The following is a 22,958-nucleotide window of genomic DNA, read 5'->3' on the forward strand; positions in this document are numbered from 1 at the left end:
CTCAGGAATAATCTCATCCACATTGATGAGTTGCTCTCTCAAATCCTGCAGCTTGTTTAAGTGGCTAGACATATCATCTCCTTCATTCATTTTCTGATTTTCAAGCTCTCTTTTCAAAAATGAGATCCTAGCCTCATTACGAGCAGCATACATTTGCTCCAAAGTCACCCATGCATTCTGTGAAGAGCCAGCTGAACGAATATGAGGTATAATGGACCTCTGAACTGACAATGCAATGAGTGACAAAGCTTGTGCATCCCTGGCATCCCATGTCTTTTGAGCATTTGTTCTTTGAACAGGCAATGGCTGTCCTGGAGCCTGTACCTGTTGTCCTCCTCCACGAGCACCCCCTTGGGGAGGAGTCTCTGGAGCCAATGGACCTGGACGTGGTTCATCACCACTAACAAAATCCCAAAGACCTTTTGCCACAAGCACATTTTTCAGCATAAAACTCCACAAGGAGTAGTTCGTGCCATCCAATTTGTCTTCCTTAGACAAATATGTGAATACATCACTTTGCTGTTGATTTGCCATTATGCTTTACGCACAATGTTGTACCTGTTTACCAAAAAACCCAATAGCAAAAACCCTGATAACAACTGTACTCCACTGAATACAGTTCACTCAAATCTGCCTGCACTCTCAATCCTCTGAATGTGCAGCTCAATGCACCAATGACTGAGTAGAGCAGCAAATGGCGTACACAATGCCAAAATGCCCCAAAAATGCCCAAATTTGCTGCACCCAAACTGTGCAAAAAACCTGTATATTTTCTTGCTAGAGAAACTGCCTGTTGTGCCTGTATATTTTTCACAGAGAAAAAATAAGAATGCCCAAAACTCAAAACCTGTAATGCTTACCAGCTGAGATTGCAATACGTATGAGTTGATTGTTGTACTCGTAGACTGTTGTACTGTGCAGGTACTGTACGAAAGCAGTCCTCTGTAAGCAAGCAGGTACAGTACGGATACTGAGGCATCCACAGTACCGTACTGACAAAGTTGACCAAAGCTCTGCAGGTACAGTCGGCGCTGAAGGCGTATGACTGCGCAGGTGACAGGTACTGTTGGCGCTGAAGGCGTATGGCTGCGCTTGACTGTACGGTGGCTGGTACACGTGCGCTGAAGTTGTAGGCGTACGGTGGCTGGTACACGTGCGCTGAAGTTGTAGGCGGCGTCTTACAGGTGGCGCACAGGTACTCGGGTTGAAGGCGACGTGAAGGCTACGTGTAGTAACTGTAGGCAGCGTACTATAGTACGCGACTGAAGGCGACTGATTATGGGCAGCAGGCGTAGAGATTATCTGACGGCGCACAGGTGGAGGCTTCGCTTGACTGTACGGGCTGGTACAGCTTCTGAAGGCGATGCAGGCATTGAAGACTGAATGTACGTTTTCTGTACGGGCAGATGCAGCAAGTGTACGGGTAGTGCTGAGCAAAGCTTCAATGGCTCTGATACCAATTGAAGACAAACAGGGTTAGGGTTAGGGTTTACAGAAAGCAATCAGGCGTGGAAACCAAGAAGCAGGAGATGAACACGACTGCAGTATATCACAATGATAGAAAAGTAATGTACAAGCCACATGATAGTGACCCCTAAAGGATAAGTGTTCACATGTCCGGCCATAAATGTGCCGGGTGGACCAAAACACTTATAAACTGCATATAAGTGAAACTGAACTAAACTGGGGGAAAAAACCTCCACTAACTGAAGTAAAAAGTGCCCCAATAACCTACTGATGATCACTAGCACTCCTCTGGGTGCATACACAGCATAAAACCCAACAAATGGTTGCGAATGCCATGCTAAAAACACATTCCATGCAAGCACTCTGACCTAAAACAAAAATATCTACGGAAGAACTTGAGGGTTACTTGTGACTTTGGACAAATGAGCCATCTTTGTTGCATGCGTGGAAGCCTTGCTGTACTGATCCATAGCCCTAAGCCTGATTAAGAACATTGATGCTAATTAAGATGATTAACACAAAGGAGAGAGAAGAAGAGAGAGATTGGATGTCAAGGTTTCTTATATTTAATATGGTACAAAAAGGTTGCAAATATGCTTGTTACATGTTGGGCCTTGGTCAGCCCAAGGGGTTGACCTTCTGGCCCCTTTCTACATACTACTACTAAGCTAATGCTGAATGAACTGAATGTGACTTGATGGAATGACTGACTTATTGGCTTTTGCTTATATATATGTGTGGGACACCAGTCAGCCAGTTCCCTTGTTGTCGGCCTGCTGTGGACAAGATCCCTTTGCATAAATGCTGAATTATATGATGCATGCTTGCTGGTCCTGCCACCTATTGCCATGCCGGGGAAACCGGCTCCTTGCTGCACAAGGCTGCTGCCCCCATGCTGATGCCGAAGCTAATGCTGTTGATGATGACGATGATGATGATGCTCATCTAATGATGATCTGATGCTGATGAAGATGCTAGCTTAAATGCTGACTAATCAAGGATTACTAATGTTCATGCCGAAGATTAGCCATGGCATGGGCGTGGACACTCTGTCATCCTTCTTCCTTGGACTTCTAACTTTAAACTGCTACTGACTTTGACTTCTACTTAACTAACTTTGACTGATCTTTTTGTCTGAACATCTTCACTCCGGATCTCCACTTCCAAGTCTTGCTGAAGAACTAAGCATCTATTCCATTACTGACCCCATGCCTGTTGTCCCTTACCCTTAACACAGCATCGGCGAAAGCCTTGCGATACTGATCCACATCCCTAAGCCTAATTAAGAACATTGATGCTAATTAAGATGATTAAGACAAAGTAGAGAGAAGAAGAGAGGTTATACAAAAAGGTTGCTTAATGCTGGTACATGACTTAGGCCTATGGTCAGCCCTATAGGGGTGACTCTGGCCCTTCTACATGCTATCTGATGAATGAGACTGATGATGATCTGAATGAACTGACTGAATAACTAAATTATGACTGAATTGCTTATATATAATGCTAAGGACCAAGTCGGCCAACTGATGTGGCTGTCACCAGGTCTGGACGTGAATAATGCTGCTTTTAATGCCTTCAATGCTACGCTTACTATATTGCCTTGTCCATACCAAGTGGCCTTCACCAAGATGCTATCGCTTGCTGTCTACACTTCCTGAAGGCTGCCAGCTGAGTGCTGATGGTTGCCGATATCACAAATACAGAAGCCAAGTGCGTAGAAAACCTTATCTCATACATAGCATCATGGCATCATACATAGCATCTGACAATATCATCATCATACTTTGAAATCACTGAAACAACATTATGAAAACCTACACAAAACACAGCACTAGGGGCTAAAGTTGGGCCAGCCCCCCCTGAGGTATCTTTATTACCAACAGAGTGTTCCATTACAAGAGAACGAGCGCCAGAGAGTAAACACTCTTCAGACTGGCACCAGATACATCTAGAATAAAATGAAAATAAATCAAACAATTGCCTCAGTCCTCAAACTCAAGCTTCCGAGAGGTCCTCGGGCAGTGATCTCACCCTCTAGCAGTGGTGCTGCCCCAAATAACCAACCATGAAAACCTTGGCTTTGGCCACCCGAAGGTTCCACCCTTAGAGCCACAGGCTTCACGTAGGTTCAGAGATTATTTAAACGCCTTAAAATCTGTCGCGAAGAACCTTGCCGAATTGGACTGGACAGCACTGTTTTCAGCCCACAAACATGCTGTACAAGTCACCCCAAGAGATGAGATAAGTGCCCTGTCGTTTGCCTTGAACTCGAGCCTTTTGAGCAAAAAAAATTCAACCCAGAAACCTGTTGTATAGCAATCGACCAGCCCTGTAGAGAAGCCAAAAGGGGTCGTCTGCTTCATGGGAGAGAGAGAGAGAGAGAGAAGAATCGCTTTTGGCCTGTAGAAGCTATGGAGGCAAGCGACCAGCTATAAATCCCTGTCAAAGGTTGGTTGCCTTCATCTTGGGTCTTGCGTTTGTCTTAGCACCCTTCTTCTTCGGGGACTGATTACGCATGTGTCCTTTTTCTTCACATATGAAGCAACGTCCCTTCTTCTTGAGCTTCAAAGCCTGGAGGAGACGATTTTCCTTCGCTGGAGTCGAGTTAGAATTCTTCGAAGGTTGGTCCGAAGACTTTCCTTCTATCGTGCTAGTCATCGATGCGGAGAACTTTCTTTTGTGCTTGTTCCCCTGCTTGGTTACAATCTTGGTTTTGGAAGAGACCATCATATCATCATAAATACGCATAGAGTGAATGGCCTTGTCCAAAGTTTTGCACTTGTTATTCTTGACCTGTAAACGGTACGAGTCGGGTAATCTTGCTACGAAGAAACCCAATAGAGTAGTAGAAGCCAAAATCCTCATCCTGGGCATACTGCTCTTTCATCTCATCAAGCTCATGGTGATAAGCAAGTGAAACTGCTGAGACCTGTGGCTTGCGTGACAAAGCATCTACCCCAACATTCTTTTTGCCTTCCACATGTACAATCTAAAAGTGGAACATAGACAAAAAGTTGGCCCTTCTCATATGCTTCTCAAAAAGTTTAGTTTGCGTAAGGAAATAATGCAAGGTCTGATGATCTGTCTGCACAGTGAAATCAGCCCCAAGCAAATAGTGTTTCCATGTAAAAAGAGCATGAATTACAACCAACATCTCTTTCTCATAGACCTATAAATGCTTCTCCGCATTCTGTAATATACGACTCTCATAGACTATTACATATCCTTCCTGCATGAGAACTATTCCCACATGCATCACACTGGACAACAAAAGCCTTTCGAAGATCCGGTAGTATCAATACGGGATCCGAAGTAAGCTTTTCTTTAAGCTTCTTAAAGGCTGCAATTTCCCGATCAGCCCATCGAAACGGAGTTTCCTTCTTTGTTAAAGCATGAAGGGGCAAAGCAATCTCAACAAAATACCATATGCACCGCTGTAATAGGAACACAATCGCAAAAAAGCTACGTACATCATGTTAGCACATTCATCCCCAGTTTCTGCTCATTTATGGTGTCCATTTGGTCCCTTTTGTATGGCCCTTGATTGTGGGCTGGCCACCCCTTTTTTCCATATTTTTCTGGGATTTTTCCCAACTGTTTTGGTATTTTACCAGTCAGCCAGCTCATATGCTCCAGTCGGCCAGCTCATATTCTGTTCTGGTCGGCCAGCATACCTCACCTATAAATAGGTGGTGCTGGCCTCTCATTTTTCATTCAATCTTGTACATATTTGCTCCCTCACTTATGAGACTTGTAGTGTCTCTTCCTTGGGACTGTTATGCTTCAGTATATTCAGCATAGTTTGCTATATTCAGCATAGTTTGCTCCATATCTCTCTCTCTCTCTTGCACTCTCTATTCAACACATTCTAGTGCCCCCTTTGCTTCCGCTCTGTGCACTCTTTCATGGTATCATCGCTCCCAGTTTAGCAACCTCTTTGCTGCCCCAGATTCAGCCCTGTTTTCAGCACCCTCTCCTCTGCGTTTTCTCTCAGATTTGCAACCCTTTGCTGCTGCGTTTTCTGGTCAGCACCTGCTGGTCTTTTCGCCTACAGTTTGGCTTCACCGACACAGCCATCAGGTACTCTTTGATCAGCGTTTTCTTTTCCACGTGGAGATTGGACATAGGTGGCGTGTTTTTTTCAGGACAGCAGCCTTCTGTGTGCTGCGTTTTCCTCTCCAGTGGGCTTTCCCCTTTGCAGAGGGGGTCTGTGGTGTTTCAGGCTTTGGTGGCACTCTTGGTACCTGTGGAGGACACTTCTACTTCAGAGAGAGTGCATTTTCTTGAAGAGAGCCCAAGCTATTGTCCTTGTTGATGCCTTTCCCTCTTGCACCCTCTTACAGCATATTCCCAGGCCCTGTGTGACTGCCTTTCCTCTCTATATCAAATCTGCATTTTTTGCTTCCCTCTTCTGGTGACCTCAAGGTTGGAGGTACAGTCGACAGAAGCTTCTGCGTTTTTTGCTTCTACAGGAGGATTCTCGGGTGCTGTCCAGCCTCTTAGGGCTGCGTTTTGGTGGGAGGAAAGACCCTATATCAGCATTTTCTGATTTGGACAGCTTTATCATATGAGGGTTGGTCCTATTGATTGGATCAATGATGACAACTTCAGATTTGGCTCCCATACCAATCTCTTGTTATTTACTTGATGAGGCAGACAAGTTGGATGGTGGTAACTTTCAGTCATGGAAGTTGCAAGTTACTTCTATTCTCAAGGAGTATGGTTTGATGGAGTTTCTCTTGTACAAGAATCGGTGCTTGCTGGACCTTGCCTCTACGGAGGATGTGTGTCGGTTGAAGAAGACTGACAGACAAATCTATGGCTTTCTCCTCTTGAATTGTCAGGATTCGGTTCTTCGACACTTCATCTATGCTCCTGACGATGCTTCTGCCTTCTATGTGTGGCAGTTGCTTTGTGACCTGTATGGTGATGCCAGTGATCGACAGATGGTTTCTAAGATTTGGCTCCCGTACCACTCTCTTGTTATTTCCTTGATGAGGCAGACAAGTTGGATGGTGGTAACTTTGCAAGTTACTTCTATTCTCAAGGAGTATGGTTTGATGGAGTTTCTCTCGTACAAGAATCATCGAGCCACAAGCTCAACTAACTAGATGGACGTACCGACCAATCTCTACCTCGTGACGTCCCATACCGGCACGAAGCTACCCTCGCGGGCCTCAAGACTGCTGCTGGCCTCAGCTGCATGCTGCAGGTGCACGTCTGCACTAGATCCAAGCTCTTGACCATAGAGCTCTCACAAATCACGCGAGACTCTATATGACTAATGACTAACCTTGGCCACCCTTTTATAGGCTCTTGGCCGGTTATCGGGCATCCACACTTGGACGCCCACCCGTCCATACTTGGGTGCCCGCCCGTTAGTCTATCCCTAACTCACCTCGCCAATCTGCCTGCCTAGCTCCAAGCTTCCCCAAACCTGGAAGCTAGTCTTGTGTGCGTGTAGCACACGGTGGATACACATTGTGCACATGACATACTCCCCTTCCTCTAAGAGCTCACTCCTAAGCTCACTAAAAAGCCAAGGTAATCTCTGTGAAGAGTCAATGTCTCCCATGTATCATCCTCCTCAACACAATCCTTCCACTTGATCTTGTATTCCGTGATAAGCGTATTACGTAATTTTCTTTCACGAAATCCAAGAATCTTTTCAGGTTCGTGTGGAACAACTGTCATGTCTTCGACATCTATGATTTCTTGAGAAGTAACTAACTGGTCTGTTCCACCGAGTACTTAAGTCTACTGACATGAAATACAGAATGAACTTTCACATGAGAAGGCAAATCCAATTCATATGCAGCTGAACCAATCCGTCGTGTAATACGAAATGGTCCACAGTATCTAGGGGATAATTTCGGACATCGACATGTCCGTAAAGTCTCGGAATCTTTCGGAACTCGCAAATACACCATCGTTTCTTCGGAGAACTCTCTGCGTGAACGATGTCTATTAGAATAAAATCTGTCTCGATCTTGAGCACTTCTAATAGATTCCTTCGCAACTTGTAACATTTCTTGCATATCTTGCAAAAAATTACGTGCTGCATCATGTTGAAGTCCTAAGAATCCCACTGTAACAGGTGATCTAGGTTGAAAACCATACATAAGCATGAAAGGACTAAAATCTGTACTCGTATGCTTAGTACTGTTATATGCAAATTCTAACATAAGAAGATAATCCTCCCATGAACTCTGTCTTTTGGATACATATGCTCGAAACATATCCTCCAAAATCTGATTCACTCTTTCAGTCTGGCCATCAGATTGAGGATGATCTGAGGAACTCAAATTCAAAGTTGTTTCCAATTTCTCAAAAACAAGTTTCCAAAAATCGCTCGTAAACTTAGAGTCCCTATCACTAATTATGCGGTAACCCGTACAGTCTAAACAATTGCTCGATAAATTGCCGTGCTAATTGCGTAGCTGTAATGGTCTTTCGGGTTGGTAAAAATCTAGCCATTTTTGTCAAGCGATCTACCACAACAGTCAGTAGAAATCTCGGTGAACGACAAAGTATTCACCTCTCTAATTCGACTAAGCGCATCCGCACTGTAGGGCAAACAGAAATGCCTTTGTCTCTAACCCCCAACAAATGGGCTCGCACACGATCCGTGCCTCCAGTCTTAATGGATCCACAAAAGTGGCACTTCCACTTGCGTGACCCTCCTCCTCTTGCACTATCATATCTGGACACAAGATCCACCTCATTCCACCAAGGGGATCTGTTTTCTGCATCTATGCCACGAGGAGGTGCCATTGAAATTGATAAATGGCTGAAAATTAAAAAAACATGCAAAATGCCCTTGCATGAGACATAATTAAAGTGTCCACAAAGTGGAAAAAAACGCAGCAAACTAGAATCTCCAAAATCCAATGTTCATTGCGTCAAATTTTAAATCTTACCTGCTCAAGACTCGAGTGCCACCCGAGCAAAAGAAGGGGCCAACTTGCCAAGGCCCAAGAGGAGGGGCCAAGAGGGAGAGTGCACTGTGGGGCAGCCAAGGCTCAAGGTAGGGAGAGTGTGGGGCAGCCAAGAGGAAGGGTGGGGTAGTAGGTGGAATGGAGAGTGTGGGGCAGCCAAGGGGGCAGCCAAGAGGAAGGGTGGAGTGGTAGGGAGAGCACTCAAGCAGCAGGCTCAGCCAACAAAACAGGCGCAGCAGCGAATAGAAGCCGTACGCTGGATAAAAACTGCCGCCGGCGACTTAGCGAAAATGCGCTTTTTTCGGAACGCCCGGAACGTGCGTTTCGCCCTAGCATTCCGGCGTTCCGACACACGTTCCGCCACGTTCCCCGGCAACTGCGCCGTTCCGGCTCCCGTTTCCGCGTTCCGGGCACGCCTTGAGCTTCAGAGCGGCGTTCCGACGTTCCAGGAAGGCGGAACGCCGTTCCGCGGTAACTATGGTTGGGGCTCAAAACGTGGTGCAAGTCATCACCGACAATGCATCAAATTGTCGACGCATGGGCCGCTTGCTTGAGGAGGAATTCCCCACCATTGTGTGGACTCCATGTGCGAGTCATTGCATTGACTTACTCATGGAAGATGTGGCCAAGCTCGGGTGGGTGAAGAGGATTGTGCAACAAGCTACATCTATTGTCAACTTCTTCATGCTAAAGGTGAAGGTGCTTGCTATGTTTCGTGACCATAGCAGGCTTGACTTGAAGAGCCATTTGCCACCCGCTTTGCCTACATGTGGCTGGTTTTGGAGCGTCTATACGACGTGAGGCCCGCCCTTCGCCACACAGTTGTTTCCACCATGTGGAACGAATGGGATGAGCACGTCACTGAAGAGGCCAAAGCCATGCAACGCTTTTGCCTAGAGGAGAGATTTTGGACTAAAGTCCAAGCAATTGTCATTGCTATGACTCCATTCTATAGGCTCTTGCGGATGACAGATTGCGAGGGGTCCCCCATGGGCCTTCTTGTCCACTTCTTTAGAGCTGCCCTTGTGGAGTTGGAGGCTTGCACAGACATTACATTTGACGAGCGAGCACAAATCATGGAGATTGCACAGAAGAGATGGAGGTGGATGCACAAACCAATCCACGGGTTTGCAGCATTGGTACATCCAGCCTACAAGTCTCCAGTAGTTTGCACCGATAGGGAGCTTCGACAAGATCGGGATGCATATATGCTTCGAGCTATGCCAGTTGATGAGCACAATGCCTTTCTAGAGGAGTTGGGCTGCTATGTTGATTAGAGAGGTCAAACCTCCTTTTCGTCTCCCACTTGCTCGAGGAGGGAGTCACTTGTGAAGCCCCTTTTTTGGTGGGACAATTTTGGGTATGGACTAGAGCATCTCCAACCCATAGCTTTAAGGGTCCTAGCCAAGGATTGTTCTACGGGTGCATGTGAAAGGAACTGGAGTTCCTATTCTCTCATACACACGAGGATACGCAATCGACTGAGCACACGACAGTTGGAGCGGTTGGTCTACTGCCGCACTAACTTGCGCATGATGCAGGGCATTCTTAGTATGGGTAGTCCCAAGCAAGTAAGTGACAAGTCTAGACTCTAACTTGTCATGACTCATAACTTTTAAGTTTTGTGTACACTGTATAGACTCTTAACTTTTGTGCCTTAATGTGTAGGTCAATGTTGACACTTTCACGTTGACGAGTGAAAACTTTGCAAGTGTCAATCAACAACCTGATGAGGAGGAGGAGGCAATCTTTATGGAGCTCTATAGTGAGCTTGTGGCAGCAGATACTCGCAGCACCAAGAGTCAGCATGGACGGGGCCGAGCAGTTGGAGTTCATAGGCCTCCGCCTTTGACATCGGCAAAGGGTGGCCTTCGCACATATGTGAGGCGGGGATCCTCGAGCTCCAATCCCCGACTTCATGATGATATTCCATTGCCCCCTCATGATGACACCCCACTGCCTAGAGAGCCCTTGTTTGATGATGATGGCAACCTACTTAGCGAGAATGATCCCCAGAGTGTCTCGTCCACCTTCGAAGAGTCCTCTTCAGAGAACTCTCTTGATGGACACTCTAGTAGTGATCATGTTGATGATCATGCAGATGTTGGTGATGATGTAGACTTTTGATATGTTATAGCTCTCTAGGCATTGGGCATCTATCTCCTTCTAGCCTATCGATGATGTATTGTAGTATGTAGTATCATGTATGTACGCATGTTGGCGGTCGCCCATGCCATGAGTTTTTGGCCTATCCTTTTGTAGCAATTTTGTACTCTAATGGCATGATGACATTATGTTCATGGTTCTACTATTTTGTAACTTCTTGTCTACAATTTTTAAGTTTAGGAAGTATTTTTTTTTTTAAAACGTACTAATATCGTACCGTACCTCAAAAAATTTTAAGGTACCAATTAGTACTGTATTTTATCGTACCGTACCGTATCGTACCTTTCGTACTAACTAACTATGGGTCTTTGTCATTGACAACTTGCCTTCATATGGCCTTTCTAACCGCACCTACCCTCCCTAATGTTCTGGAAGATCTTTTGATGGTTCTGATCTTTCTTCGGACTAAGTTCACCCAAAGAATAGGTTTGGTCTTGTGGAGCCTTCTCATACTTAAAATTTTCTTGCTGAGAGGTTCCTGTGGTTTGAGGTTTCTCAAAGACGTTCTTCTACGTCTAGCTGATCATCATCTCTTCATAAATCCTAGCATACCTGATGGCATCCTCCAATGCCTTGCTATGATTATTCATTACCTATAGCTTGTGTTCATGTGCCAACCCATAGGTTAAAAAACCCACACAACGTTGTGGTATCCATGACACATGTGTGCCGCTCGGGACTACCACTCTTTGAATCTCTGCAAATACATGTCGAAAGACACGTTGTTCATGTCCAAGTCCTACACTTGGCCACTATATCACATTTATCCTCTGCCTGGACGAACTAATCGCGAAACACTATCTCAAACTCTGCCCAAGTACTCAATGTGTTCTTGAGTTCTCTCCACCATGTCAAGGCTTTCCCCTTCAAGAGACCCCTCAGCATCTGAATCTTCCAAGCACAACAAGAGAAACTCAAAGTATACATTCCACCCATTGAGCCAAGAGTCAACCACCTCCTTGGTCCCCTTCACCCACAAAAACCTCGGGTGCAAAAGAAGGAGTTACCAATTGTTATCATTTCATCCCTGTATGCTGCCCATATTTGTTCCCTTTTCATGGCCCTTGATTGTGGGCTAGCCACCCCCTATTTTTCTGGCATTTTCCCAAGTCAGGTCCTTCATGACCAGTCGACCAACCCCATGCCTATGGATAGTTGGGCTGCCCTCTCTCATTCATATATTCATTGTTGTGTGTAGTTTGTATGTTGACACACCTACCCCCTTTTGTATCCTTCACTTATGGGCCTACAAGATCTCTCGCTTGGGATTGTATTCGTTGCAATATATTCAGCCTTTTGGCTTCATATCTCTCTCTTGCACTCTTAGTTCAGCACATTCTAGTGCTCCCTTTGCTTCCGCTCTGTGCACACTCTATTATTGTAACATGCAAAAGCTTCGGGGGAGATCGGTAACTTCAATGCTCAGAAATCAGCACACTTTTTGCGACGGAATTAACACACAAAACTGAATGAAGATGTGCAAAAAATAGAGAGAGAGAGAGAGAGAGAGAGAGGAGAGGACACAGTATTGAGTCCCAAATACCCTTTGTAGGGCCCCCGCCACGGATGGTGTATTTGCTTTATTAGAATGATGTAAATCTGAAAGAAAATACAAGAAAACTTGACCTTTCTTGGGTGAGAAATCTCTGCCCTTGACCTGCAGTCCTTCACCCCTTTGCGTTAGCAAGCCCTTGGCTGTCCTAGCCCTTTGGTTGCTTGAGCACTTGGTGAATTATGAGATAACACAAATGGATTATGGACTCACCTATTTATACTTCTACAATAAAGCAATCGGCCAATTCTAAACCAGGCGGCCACTATATTTTCTGCCCCACGACTATGGTCCATACTTCCACCTGAAAGGCTATGTTTGAGATCATCTATGGATAGATGGTGCTTCCATCAATTCTTTTGAAGAATACCTTTGGAGAAAATGAGTATATTAAAGATCTCAAACAGCTTTCACAGATATGTGGACAGCCTTGGAGCACAAGAAGATTGCTCACAAGTATCATCAACCAATAGGGTAATTGGGGTTTCTTAATAAGTCTAAAAAAGCTAAGCTCAAAGGCACTCTAGGATTTTAACAAATCACTGGTCCTTTCAATATTACTAGAGGATACATAATACCTTTCATATGAGTCTTCTTAGAGTGCATCACGTGTTTATAAACAATAACTTGCCTCTAAAGATCCACAAAAGTTCAAAAGGTAACAACAGATTTTACACCCAGAGAGCTACAACAGGTTGACAGCAAAATTCTTGTCAAGTTCAAGAATTATCCGTCAGAAGAAAAGTCAATAATTGAACACTACTTCAAGAAGAATACTTGGACTGAGGTCAGCATATCGGAAGTTGCGCAATGTCACAAAAGATGGACGGCATGGCTCCCCGTGATACAAGAGAGGCTTATTCTCACAAAGAGAAAATAATAATAGACTTGTTTCTCGAGGAGGGAAAAATGACACAAGCTTCCATCTCCAGTGAGTGCAAGATACAAACCTATTCTTGTAATAAGGACAAGATACAAGCCCGCATCAAGATAGGCTTGCGTCTCTGATGACAGCAAGAGAAGACAATGCCTTGTGAGACGGGAGGTCTCTATCTCTGAACAGTTTAAGAAGAGCTCCTCACAGACTCATGTCCATCACTCTGAACAATTTGGTTTTGATGCGAAAGTATGAATTGTTTATGGCACAAACTTTGTTAGCAGTTTTTTATTGACAGGCTTCGCCAAACCAGGTTCCTAGTTAAGCACATGAGATTCTTAGATAAATGCATGGCTCTTATCCAATATAAAGCACAGGTGGGTGTGCTTAATTTAAACTGAGCCAACCTCCTCTGAGGAAAAATATGAAGACTCAGAGTCCAGACTGCTGCAAAAACCTGGGCATCCAAGGGTGACCAGTGTTGTGGAGTTAGCTGCATGCATGTGCATGCTCCACAGCTGGTCACAAAGTGCTTAGCACATGTACTTTGATTGAGCAAGAGATAGCTTGGAAATCAACAATTTATTACCAGTTTTCTTTTTCCGGTCTCATTTGTGCACGCTTAACAGACATCTGGCCAATAGTGCACTGTACAGAGCACTCACAGGACAGGCACAGCACCCACATGTGTTGATCTATACAATGAGATTGTGGTGTCCCAAAAGATCATTAAGAAAGCAAGCCCTACACATATGCAGCTACTGATTAAAAACCAATGCCACTTCTAAGACTTGCCAATGGTTGAACTTTACAAACACTTCTAAGCCTTGTTAATGAAACTTTAAAGACTGTCACTTTGAAAGCAGGCACATACACCTCGCTGTCCCCAAAAGAGGTTGCGTAACTTCCTGACCATGATATTGTCAATGAATGCCATCAAGAGGATGCTTTGCATAGCTTTTAGGAGAGTCTCGACTGTAAGTAACCAGAATTTTTTGCCATCCAATGTCTGCCATGTCAGGACACACACTGCCCAATGCTCGACCGACTCATCAATATCCAATAAAATATGGACTTATAACCACTGGGCTTCCAACACATCCTCAGAGCCAAGCCAGTTCCGAATCAAAAAGAACCACCCTCACTTAGAGCTATCAACCCCATTTGAAGTTTCAAGGGGCATTGAATCTTCCGACGCATATGATATGATGACATTTTTTTTCCAAAAATGAAGTATGGTATAATACATCTAGGGAATCCCTTATTTGCTTTTTGTGGGTTCAGGCTCGTACACAGATTGATGTAAGGGTCTGCATGCATGATGCATGATGCACGGTGCATGTATGGTGCTTTATGACCTAATTTCTCTTTATTAATCTTGAAAAGTATGTCATACCGGGACCATGAAGATGATGCGCACTGTGTACCGCTGATATGTGGGTTCTGTGTAGTTGGTGAGATGCATGTAGATGTGCCAGAGGGCGAGCACAACCGCTCCACAGGTGCAGACTGCTGCCACTCCGATTGCGAGATAAGAGGCCATCGCTGCGTCTTGATTAGGTTGTGGGCATCCGTCCGAGCTGCGAAGAACTCCACAAAGCGCCAAGATCTGATGGCCTCTGACCAAACTGTGAAGGGGGCGGAGATTGCAGCCCACGAGAAGCCGGGGGAAATCAAATGGGCGGGCAAATCTGGAAATGGGCGATCGGGAAAGCTAATCGGACCTTCAGATCGATCGAGAGAGAGAGAGAGAGAGATCACCCACCTCTCCCTGGAAAAGAGAGAGGGGCAAAGGGAGACCCAAACCTCTTCGGAGTTACTAAAAAAAGAAGAAGACGAGGAAGCAAATGTATATTGTGCATATTTTGGCTTTGTTGGCACATCAACCCATATTCCATTCTCAGGAGAAGCTAGGTATGTGGTGGGGTCTTTTGGGTCAGGTGGGGTCTTGGGAGGAGGGATGCAAGAACTTTTATCAAGCAAGAAGCATGTCTATGGGGGGCTTTTATCAAGCAAGCATCATGCCCTTTATATATGAATCAAAGTTTTCACACCTACCCTAAGATTAGAGTGGGCGAGGTGGTGAGGTCTTTCGGTTGGGTGAGGGCAATTGGGGCCTTGGGAGGAGGGATGTAAGAACTTTTATCAAGCAAAGAAGCATGTCTATGTGGCGCTTTTATTAGGCGGGCAGCACCATGTCTATGAAGTCCCCTTTATATCTGTTACCCTCTCATATCAAAGTTTTCACACACCTGCCCTAAAATTAGAGTGGCCCTAGGGAGATCTCCCCCTTTTTTTTCCCGACTCAAAAAACGAAAAACAAAATCTCCCCTTTTTTTGGAGTGTGTAAACCCCCTTGTTATATATTGTGAGAACATACGAAATTTTAACCGAAGATTTCATTTAAATGTTATTCATTCTTTTGTAGCATTTACATCTACTTAATGAAGAAAAAAATGAGATTGTTGGATGTACACATGAGTCATCTGTAACACACAATCTCAAAAAGAAGTACAAGGCTACCTCACATAAAGCATGCTTTACAAGTTTTGGGTAAAGATTGTGAAAGTCTAATTTTCAATAAGAATATGAAACAATGGACCTTCTCTCCGTCTTTTTGTACTTAGTAAATCCTCTATTGATTATCTCATTAAATGGACCAAGTTTAAAATTTTGGGATGTCTTAGTCATGAAGGGTTATCCATTATTAAAAATCTCTCTCATTCATATTGCACATATTAAGACACTACTTAAAATCACAATGAAAAATGTGTTTTACATAGCCCTAAGGTTCCAATGTTAGGATTCTATAGGACACTACTAAGTATATTACATTTTTTCTCTCTCTCATTCATATTTCACATATGAAGACACTACTTAAAATCACATTATGAAAAATGTGATTTCCATAGCCCTTAGGTTCCAATGTTAGGATTATATAGGACACTACTTAGTATATACTATTATCCTGCATGTAATCAACCATTTTAGTAAAGTAAAATGGTATTTTGATCTCATAATCTAAGATGGAAGTGTGTCCTTATATTTTATAAGCTTTCAAGTCAATTGTGTCCTTGCCTAGCTTATATCCACATCCTAGACATACATAAAACACCAAGACTTAGCTTTTTTATGCTCTATCTTGGTGTCCTACTATAAAGTCTTCAATCCATGACTTTTTTATTACTTTCTATTGAGCTACAATGAAACTCCTCCACTTTCAATGAATCCCAATGATAGCTAGCCTTTAATACATCACATTTCTTTGCATGTGGTGATTGAGAGTATTTTCTCTTCGTATAAGCACATATTTTCTCTCCCAAAATGGACAAAAAGTAATTTTCCTTGTTTATCTACACAAGACCTTTTCTCTTTGATGTAAACAATGAGTCCTTTTCTCTTTCTTGTGGAGAAGGGTACATGGAAGATGAAAATCGGTAGCCTAGAAGAAAAAGTAGTGGATTGGGGAGATCACTAGCCTTAGAGTCTATCCCCAGTACTATTACTTTAAGTTTATAAGTACGTCCAATAAACAATTAAGGAACGCTACTCTTTTTTTTGGGGCATTTCTCAGTAACTTAAGAAGTACACATTGTGCTTACCTTGTAAATAACATGCCAAATTTTTTGTGAGAGTCTTTGAAAGACTCTAAATTTCAAGATGTTGTAAATGAGCTTGAAGCTTTCTAGTGATTGAATGAAGATATATGTAAATTATAAGTTGTTGTGTTCAAAGAGAGAGGGTTTGCACGCACACGCATGAATGCACGTGTATGCATGCTAGCATACATGCATGTGTGTGTGCATTTTGTGGGGATCAACATATATGTGATAAAAAATCATTGTAATTATCATGAAGTCTTATATAATTCTACATTATGGAATCTTGTTTTACCCATTTTCTAGGTGACTAAATAGCCCTAGGTGGGGTAATTTGCAAAGATTATGTCAAGGTAGAGGACTTGATATAACACTGAACTTACTATCATCTTTTTTATATTGTATGCTTTCTTGAGGGTTGTTCAAAAGTATCCATGTTTTTAATATACTTAGACACTTAACCTACTATTCTCTTTTTTATATTGCATACTTCTTCTTGAGGGTTGTTCCAAAGAATCCATGTTCTTAATATACTTATACACTTTCTTACTATCTAAAAAGATATTTTGTGATATAGACATCTATATGCTTATACGGTTGACATATAAAGAAAAATGCATGAAGTTTTGCTTCCTTAAGGGATAGAAAGATCCCATGATGATTTATGTTTTAGCACGAGTGTTATTCCATTAGTCTAATCATTCTAGAAACACTATAATCACCACATGCATAGCGTTTCTTAAAAACCATTTACGTGTGAATATTGGCCCAATATTATAACCCACCCTTTTATAATATTGGCCCAATATTATACCCACCCTTTTATAATATTGGCCCAATATTATAACCCACCCTTTTATAACTTTTTTTTTAAATCCCTTAAAAAGTTAAATATATTCCTATAGATTTATTTAAGAAAATGTATTCCCTCACGTTGATCAATGTACTATCTTACATATTATTTAAAGGATTCCTTAAGAGTCCAAAATGAGATCGTAACAGTTAGTGTTTTCTTTTATAAAAAATGTATAATAACCCATCACAAATCATTTTGCAAGTAGTTGTAGTTTCTTCCCATTTGCTCGTGCTCATTACCTTTTTGTCAAATACCCTAGAAGATCAAGCCATTAATGATAGGACGTATGCATTCTTTCTCATTGGATTATTAAGGTTAGCCTATAAGGTTAGGTCGTTAATGATGGTATCCATGCATGCTTTCTCAATGATAGTACATATACATTCTTTCTTGCTAGATTATTAAGGTTAGCCTATAAGGTTAGGTCATTAATGATGGTATACACGCATGCTTTCTCAATGATAATATCCATACATGCTTTCTTAAGGCTAGCCTATAAGGCTAGGTCATTAATGGTAGTATACACGCATGCTTTCTCAATGATAATATCCATACATGCTTTCTTAAGGCTAGCCTATAAGGCTAGGTCATTAATGGTAGTATCCATGCATGCTTTCTTAATGGATTATACAAGGTGAGTAAGAAGGAATAGTGCATACTTAATTATGCATGCCACTTTAACTACCCAAACCTATACTTGTAGAAATTTACGAGACACATATAACTATAACGTTGCATTTCTTTGTGTTTGTCAAATGGGATTAGGAAGCACTTTTAAAGGATGCATACTTTGTAAAAAGATACAATCTTCAAGGCTTGCAAACAACACACACACACACACACACACACAACGTAAGATCTTTTATGACGAAAATTACACAATTATAAAGGAGAACAAATATTGGTTTATCATACAAAGAAGAGGTTTCATCTTATAAGTAACAATATACAATGAAAGTAAAAAATTGATGTGTGGATGTGGTCAGTCCCACAAGACATCTATAGCTATGTGGTACTAGGTTTAAATTGGTTCAATATGATGGATTAGCATCCATGATGTAAAAATAAGATTCATAAAAGATATGTTCAATCTATTAATAAATCATATGTGTTGACATCACATCCCTCTAATTTGTCTTAGTAGAAGTCATTATCAAAAAAGAAGGGTAGTAAAATAAGATATCGAACAATGTTCAATCTATTAATAAGTCACATGTGTTGACATCACATCCCTTTAATTTGTCTTAGTAGGAGTCATTATCAAAAAATAAGGGTAGTAATAAGATATCGAACTATGTTTAGAGAGGGATAAAGGTACTAGTTAAAACTATATTATACATACGTACATAGTAAACACACTAATACAGGGCTTAATGGCAAACTTAAGAAGAGATGAACACAAGTTGTAAGAGCATAAGGCTCCAAAAGCCACAAAGTAATCAATACATAGACTAATGAAGGCACCTCTATGTGCCACCAACACCACTCAGGTGTCCAATGTGTCACCTACACCACTTATATGTCCACCTCTTCTAGAGTCTACACAAGGTTGATCTAGTACCTTACATTTATCTACACCTTTAACACTAGAATTATGTTTTTTTCACACAAAGTTGGACTCCTCTTTTGTCGAGACTTTGGTATCACAAGCCATTGCTTCATCCTTCATTCTTTTTCAACATTTTTTCATTACTTCATCCTTGATTATTTATGGCATGATCATGGCTTCTTACAATAATAACATGAGCAAGGAGACTTGGTTTCTTCTTCTCCTTGTTGTAAAAGCTATTTTATGCAATTTCACTAGGATTAGGAAACTTTGTTTGCTTACATTCTAGTTTTTTTAAGAACAAGTAATGAATCAACTTAGGCCAATGTTAAATTTGAGTGATTTGCAATAGAAGAAACACATCGCTACTACAAGCAACACAAAGACTGCTCCCCTCCTCCACAGCCACACCTACACCTATAAGTTGATCCATGAGGCATCTTATTTCATTCACATGTGTTGGACATTCCTTGGGCTATTTTAAGTCAATAGAATTTCTTTCAAAGAAACAAATGTTGCAACATTTGTTTGCTAAAAGATGGACCAAAGAGATAACCCTAAGCTTCATTAGCAATATCTTCCCTCTCTCATAGCAACATAAAAAAATTTGCCAAAGCTTCATTAGTTATATCTTCTCTCTCCCATAGCAACATAAAGGACAGTTCCTAAGCTCCATTAATAATATCTTCTCTCTCCCATAGTAACATAAATAAAAGTGCCAAAGCTTAAGCATCACTTATTGTGTGTGAAGCAACTCTTTAATGGAGTAGATAAAAGGCTACCTTAAGAACAATAAGGTTACATATAGCATGGGTTCACTCTTAACTATGTGAATAGCTATGTAGCCTTCAAGTAAGTAAGCAATGCAACTCTATGTGGATGAGGTAAGAAGGAGCAGCCCACCTAATTCATTGTGTGAAATGCGAGTGTGATATTCAGTGCAATAACTACACCTCTCTTTATTATGCTATGGGGGCATCAAAAGTAGCTCAAGCTACCTCTCCATGATGCTTGGAAGTAGCAAAAGACATTCTTGAGCTGGACATTCAAATCTATAAGGCAACATCGAGTTGAAAACCAACAAGCAACTTTATGGAAGCTGCATGTTTTCCATTCTTTTTCTTCTTTTCCTTTTTTTAAATGGAGGAGGAACACACACACACACACACACACTTTATTACCCCTTTGTGGACTAAGGGGAGGGGTGGCTAGAATTAAAATTGCATCTTGGGGGAGGAGAAGGGTGTTGCTTTAACCACCTACTAACTATTGTTCCCACCCCCTAGGTTCTCGATTCGTGTTGGGTAGCATCAAACTCTAGAGAACGTAAGGCTACCTACTACTATGTGGATCCTTTGCATGGGAAAATTATAGAGTGTATGATAGTGCAACAGTGTTTTTTATTTTTTTTTAAGGTTACAAAAACTTTTGTAAAAGTCATAAGAGACATGTATAAACCTTAGTGGAAAAAAACGTGTGTGTGGTATTTTTTTTAAGGGGAGAAAAATAAACCATTGTGGTTTGAAAAAGGAAAAGAGAAAACGACAAAAGTTTTTTATTTGCTCCATGTCTTCATCATTGGCATTTACTTTTGATTTAACAAAAGTAATAGATTTGATGTTCCCAAAATATCAGACATGGAAGATTAAGATGTAGATGGCTCTGATACCATGTAGAAATTCACACTAAGAGACATTTTCAATAACCTTGATCAAAATAGAACTCAAGCACCAAAGAAATAGATTTACACTAAGCAAGGCTCTCCTCCTTAAATGAGCTAGGATACTAACTTAGATATAAGATATCTCATGAATTAAATATTTGGATTAATCATTATGTATTTGAGAATTTATGCATGTAGGTGTTGAACAACTAGTTAGAGTATAATGCACATGAAAGCATCTCAAATAACTATGCACTTTCCTCGTCTAGAAATGTAATGGTGTCTTACCTTACTGCTATTCATGAGCCTAGTTATAGAGTTGTGCCACTAGATTCCATTTATCAGCACTTCATGCCATGAATAATTTTTTAAGTTAAGTGAAATTGATTTTATTCTTAGGCTTTAGTTTTATGTACTATCGATGTGGGATTTTCATCTAACATTAGGGAAAAAGAATGGACTTTCATTAAGGCATCCATAGGTCCACAAGTCTCACAAATTGACTCAAAGATTTTTAGGTGTTGGGATAAGATCTCTAAGTTTAGCAATGCTATACAGTTTTATCCATGTCTTTTGTCTTGCGGTTTGGATGTTTCTAACTTATATGCAACCCATCTACCTATTTCTTTTGCCATTCTTAACAAATTAGTTGGGGTTGCCATAGCTAGTTGTGGGTTAGGTTCTTGATGTTCTCTTAGGTTTGGTCTTGGAATCGGTCATACTGGGGACACTACATCTCTTCCTCTTCCTCTTCCCCTTCTAAGTTAAGGCACATACTGAGGTGTAGGCCAGTGGATGGAGAATAATAGGGTTGTGAGAATCTATTCCCCTTGTGTTGTCAATATGAATTCCTTCTTGATTAGGTGATAGCATAACATCACCTGTATGTGTGCAAGGAACATGAACTCAAGATTAGTTAATAATTTGTTATGCTTTGGCATATATTTTATCTTTTGACTCCTTTATATTATGAGGATTGGGTTCCACAATGCTATTCTGAGTAGTTGACTCCCAAGCTTCCCTTAAATCTTTTAGAATTAGCTCTAAGGGTGGCATCCCTTCTTCCAAATCTTGAGCTTGGTTTTGTGGAGTTGTGTAAAACTGAAACACCCCCCAAATTGTGCATATTCTACATCCGATATCTCTCTTCTTTGCAATTGCTCGCCATTATAAATCCAAGCCTTACTTTTATGTTGAAGTTGTGAAATCCATTTGTGTGCCTCTTTGATTTCTCCCTATACATCTATTTCCTCCATAGTTAGGAAAAAGGCTTCACCCATCCTAAGAGCACTGGTAGCATCATTCAAAGTCCTAGGAGTCAATTGAGATTTGTTAAAGGCATACATAAGGTTTTCCTCTTATACTGCCACTACATTCAATAACCCATTGATCATTGTCGACTGACCATAGTCAATTGTTTTGAACCCTGTTCCATTTTAGGTAAGGCATAATCCAAAAAAAGATCCAAAAAGTCTTTTGGATCTTGTGAGAGAGGATGAATTCCTCATTGGAGCATGCCTTGAAAGATTCTTGGTTCCTCCAAGGAAATACACTAAATTGATTGCTACCCGAGTGACCGAATGATGACCATACCCTATGCTACATTGATAGGAGGATGAATTCCTCATTGGAGCATGCCTTGAAAGATTCTTGGTTCCTCCAAGGAAATACACTAAATTGATTGCTACCCGTGACCGAATGATGACCATACCCTATGCTACATTGACCGAATGATGACCATACCCTATGCTACATTGATAGGAGGGTCTTGGTCCAAGATGATTAGATGCACTGTCTTGCGGATGTGAGATATGCATTGCCTTCTAAAGTGAGATGGTTTACCAATTATTATCCCTGATCTTAAAGACAAATAACTTTTTATTAGCGTGCAAAATCACACTCAAAACACACAAGTTTAAAACATAAGTCTAGACATTACTTTTTGGTCTCTAAAGTGATATTTGTGGATGTGCCAATCAAATACTCACAAGCGTGAAAATGTACGGTCATATTCTCACATACGTAAGAATAGAGATAATTCTAATTTGATGTTTTTCTCAATGTACAACCTTATCACACAAACAAGCAAGTGATTTATTAATCATAGATATTCATAGTGGGAGAATCAATTCTCACATACAATAGAATATACGAAAGGTTGGTTTTTGTATTGTTGTAAGATGTTTACAATTCATCGAAATCACTTCAGCCAATGAATAAATTACCCTGGACCCAAATTTTCAATCTTCTTGATATTCTCATGGATATGAGAATAATCAAAGTGAGAATTA

At 41.5% G+C, this 22,958-nt stretch overlaps 1 protein-coding gene across 1 annotated transcript in view; it reads right to left on the bottom strand.

The window, feature by feature from the left end:
- LOC147605932 (uncharacterized) overlaps positions 1–14,862 on the bottom strand; it is a 36,525-nt gene extending 21,663 nt beyond the window's left edge. Inside the window, exon 1 of the mRNA XM_086792460.1 lies at positions 14,397–14,862. Within this exon, the coding sequence (XP_086648586.1) occupies positions 14,397–14,543 (147 nt within the window). The 5' untranslated portion in view covers positions 14,544–14,862. The remainder of the gene's footprint in view (positions 1–14,396) is intronic.
- Between the last annotated feature and the right edge of the window lie 8,096 nt (positions 14,863–22,958).

The sequence above is a fragment of the Cibotium barometz genome, chromosome 58 (genome assembly GCF_041138505.1).
Source record: "Cibotium barometz isolate CiBa-2024 chromosome 58, ASM4113850v1, whole genome shotgun sequence".
Lineage (NCBI taxonomy): Eukaryota > Viridiplantae > Streptophyta > Polypodiopsida > Cyatheales > Cibotiaceae > Cibotium > Cibotium barometz.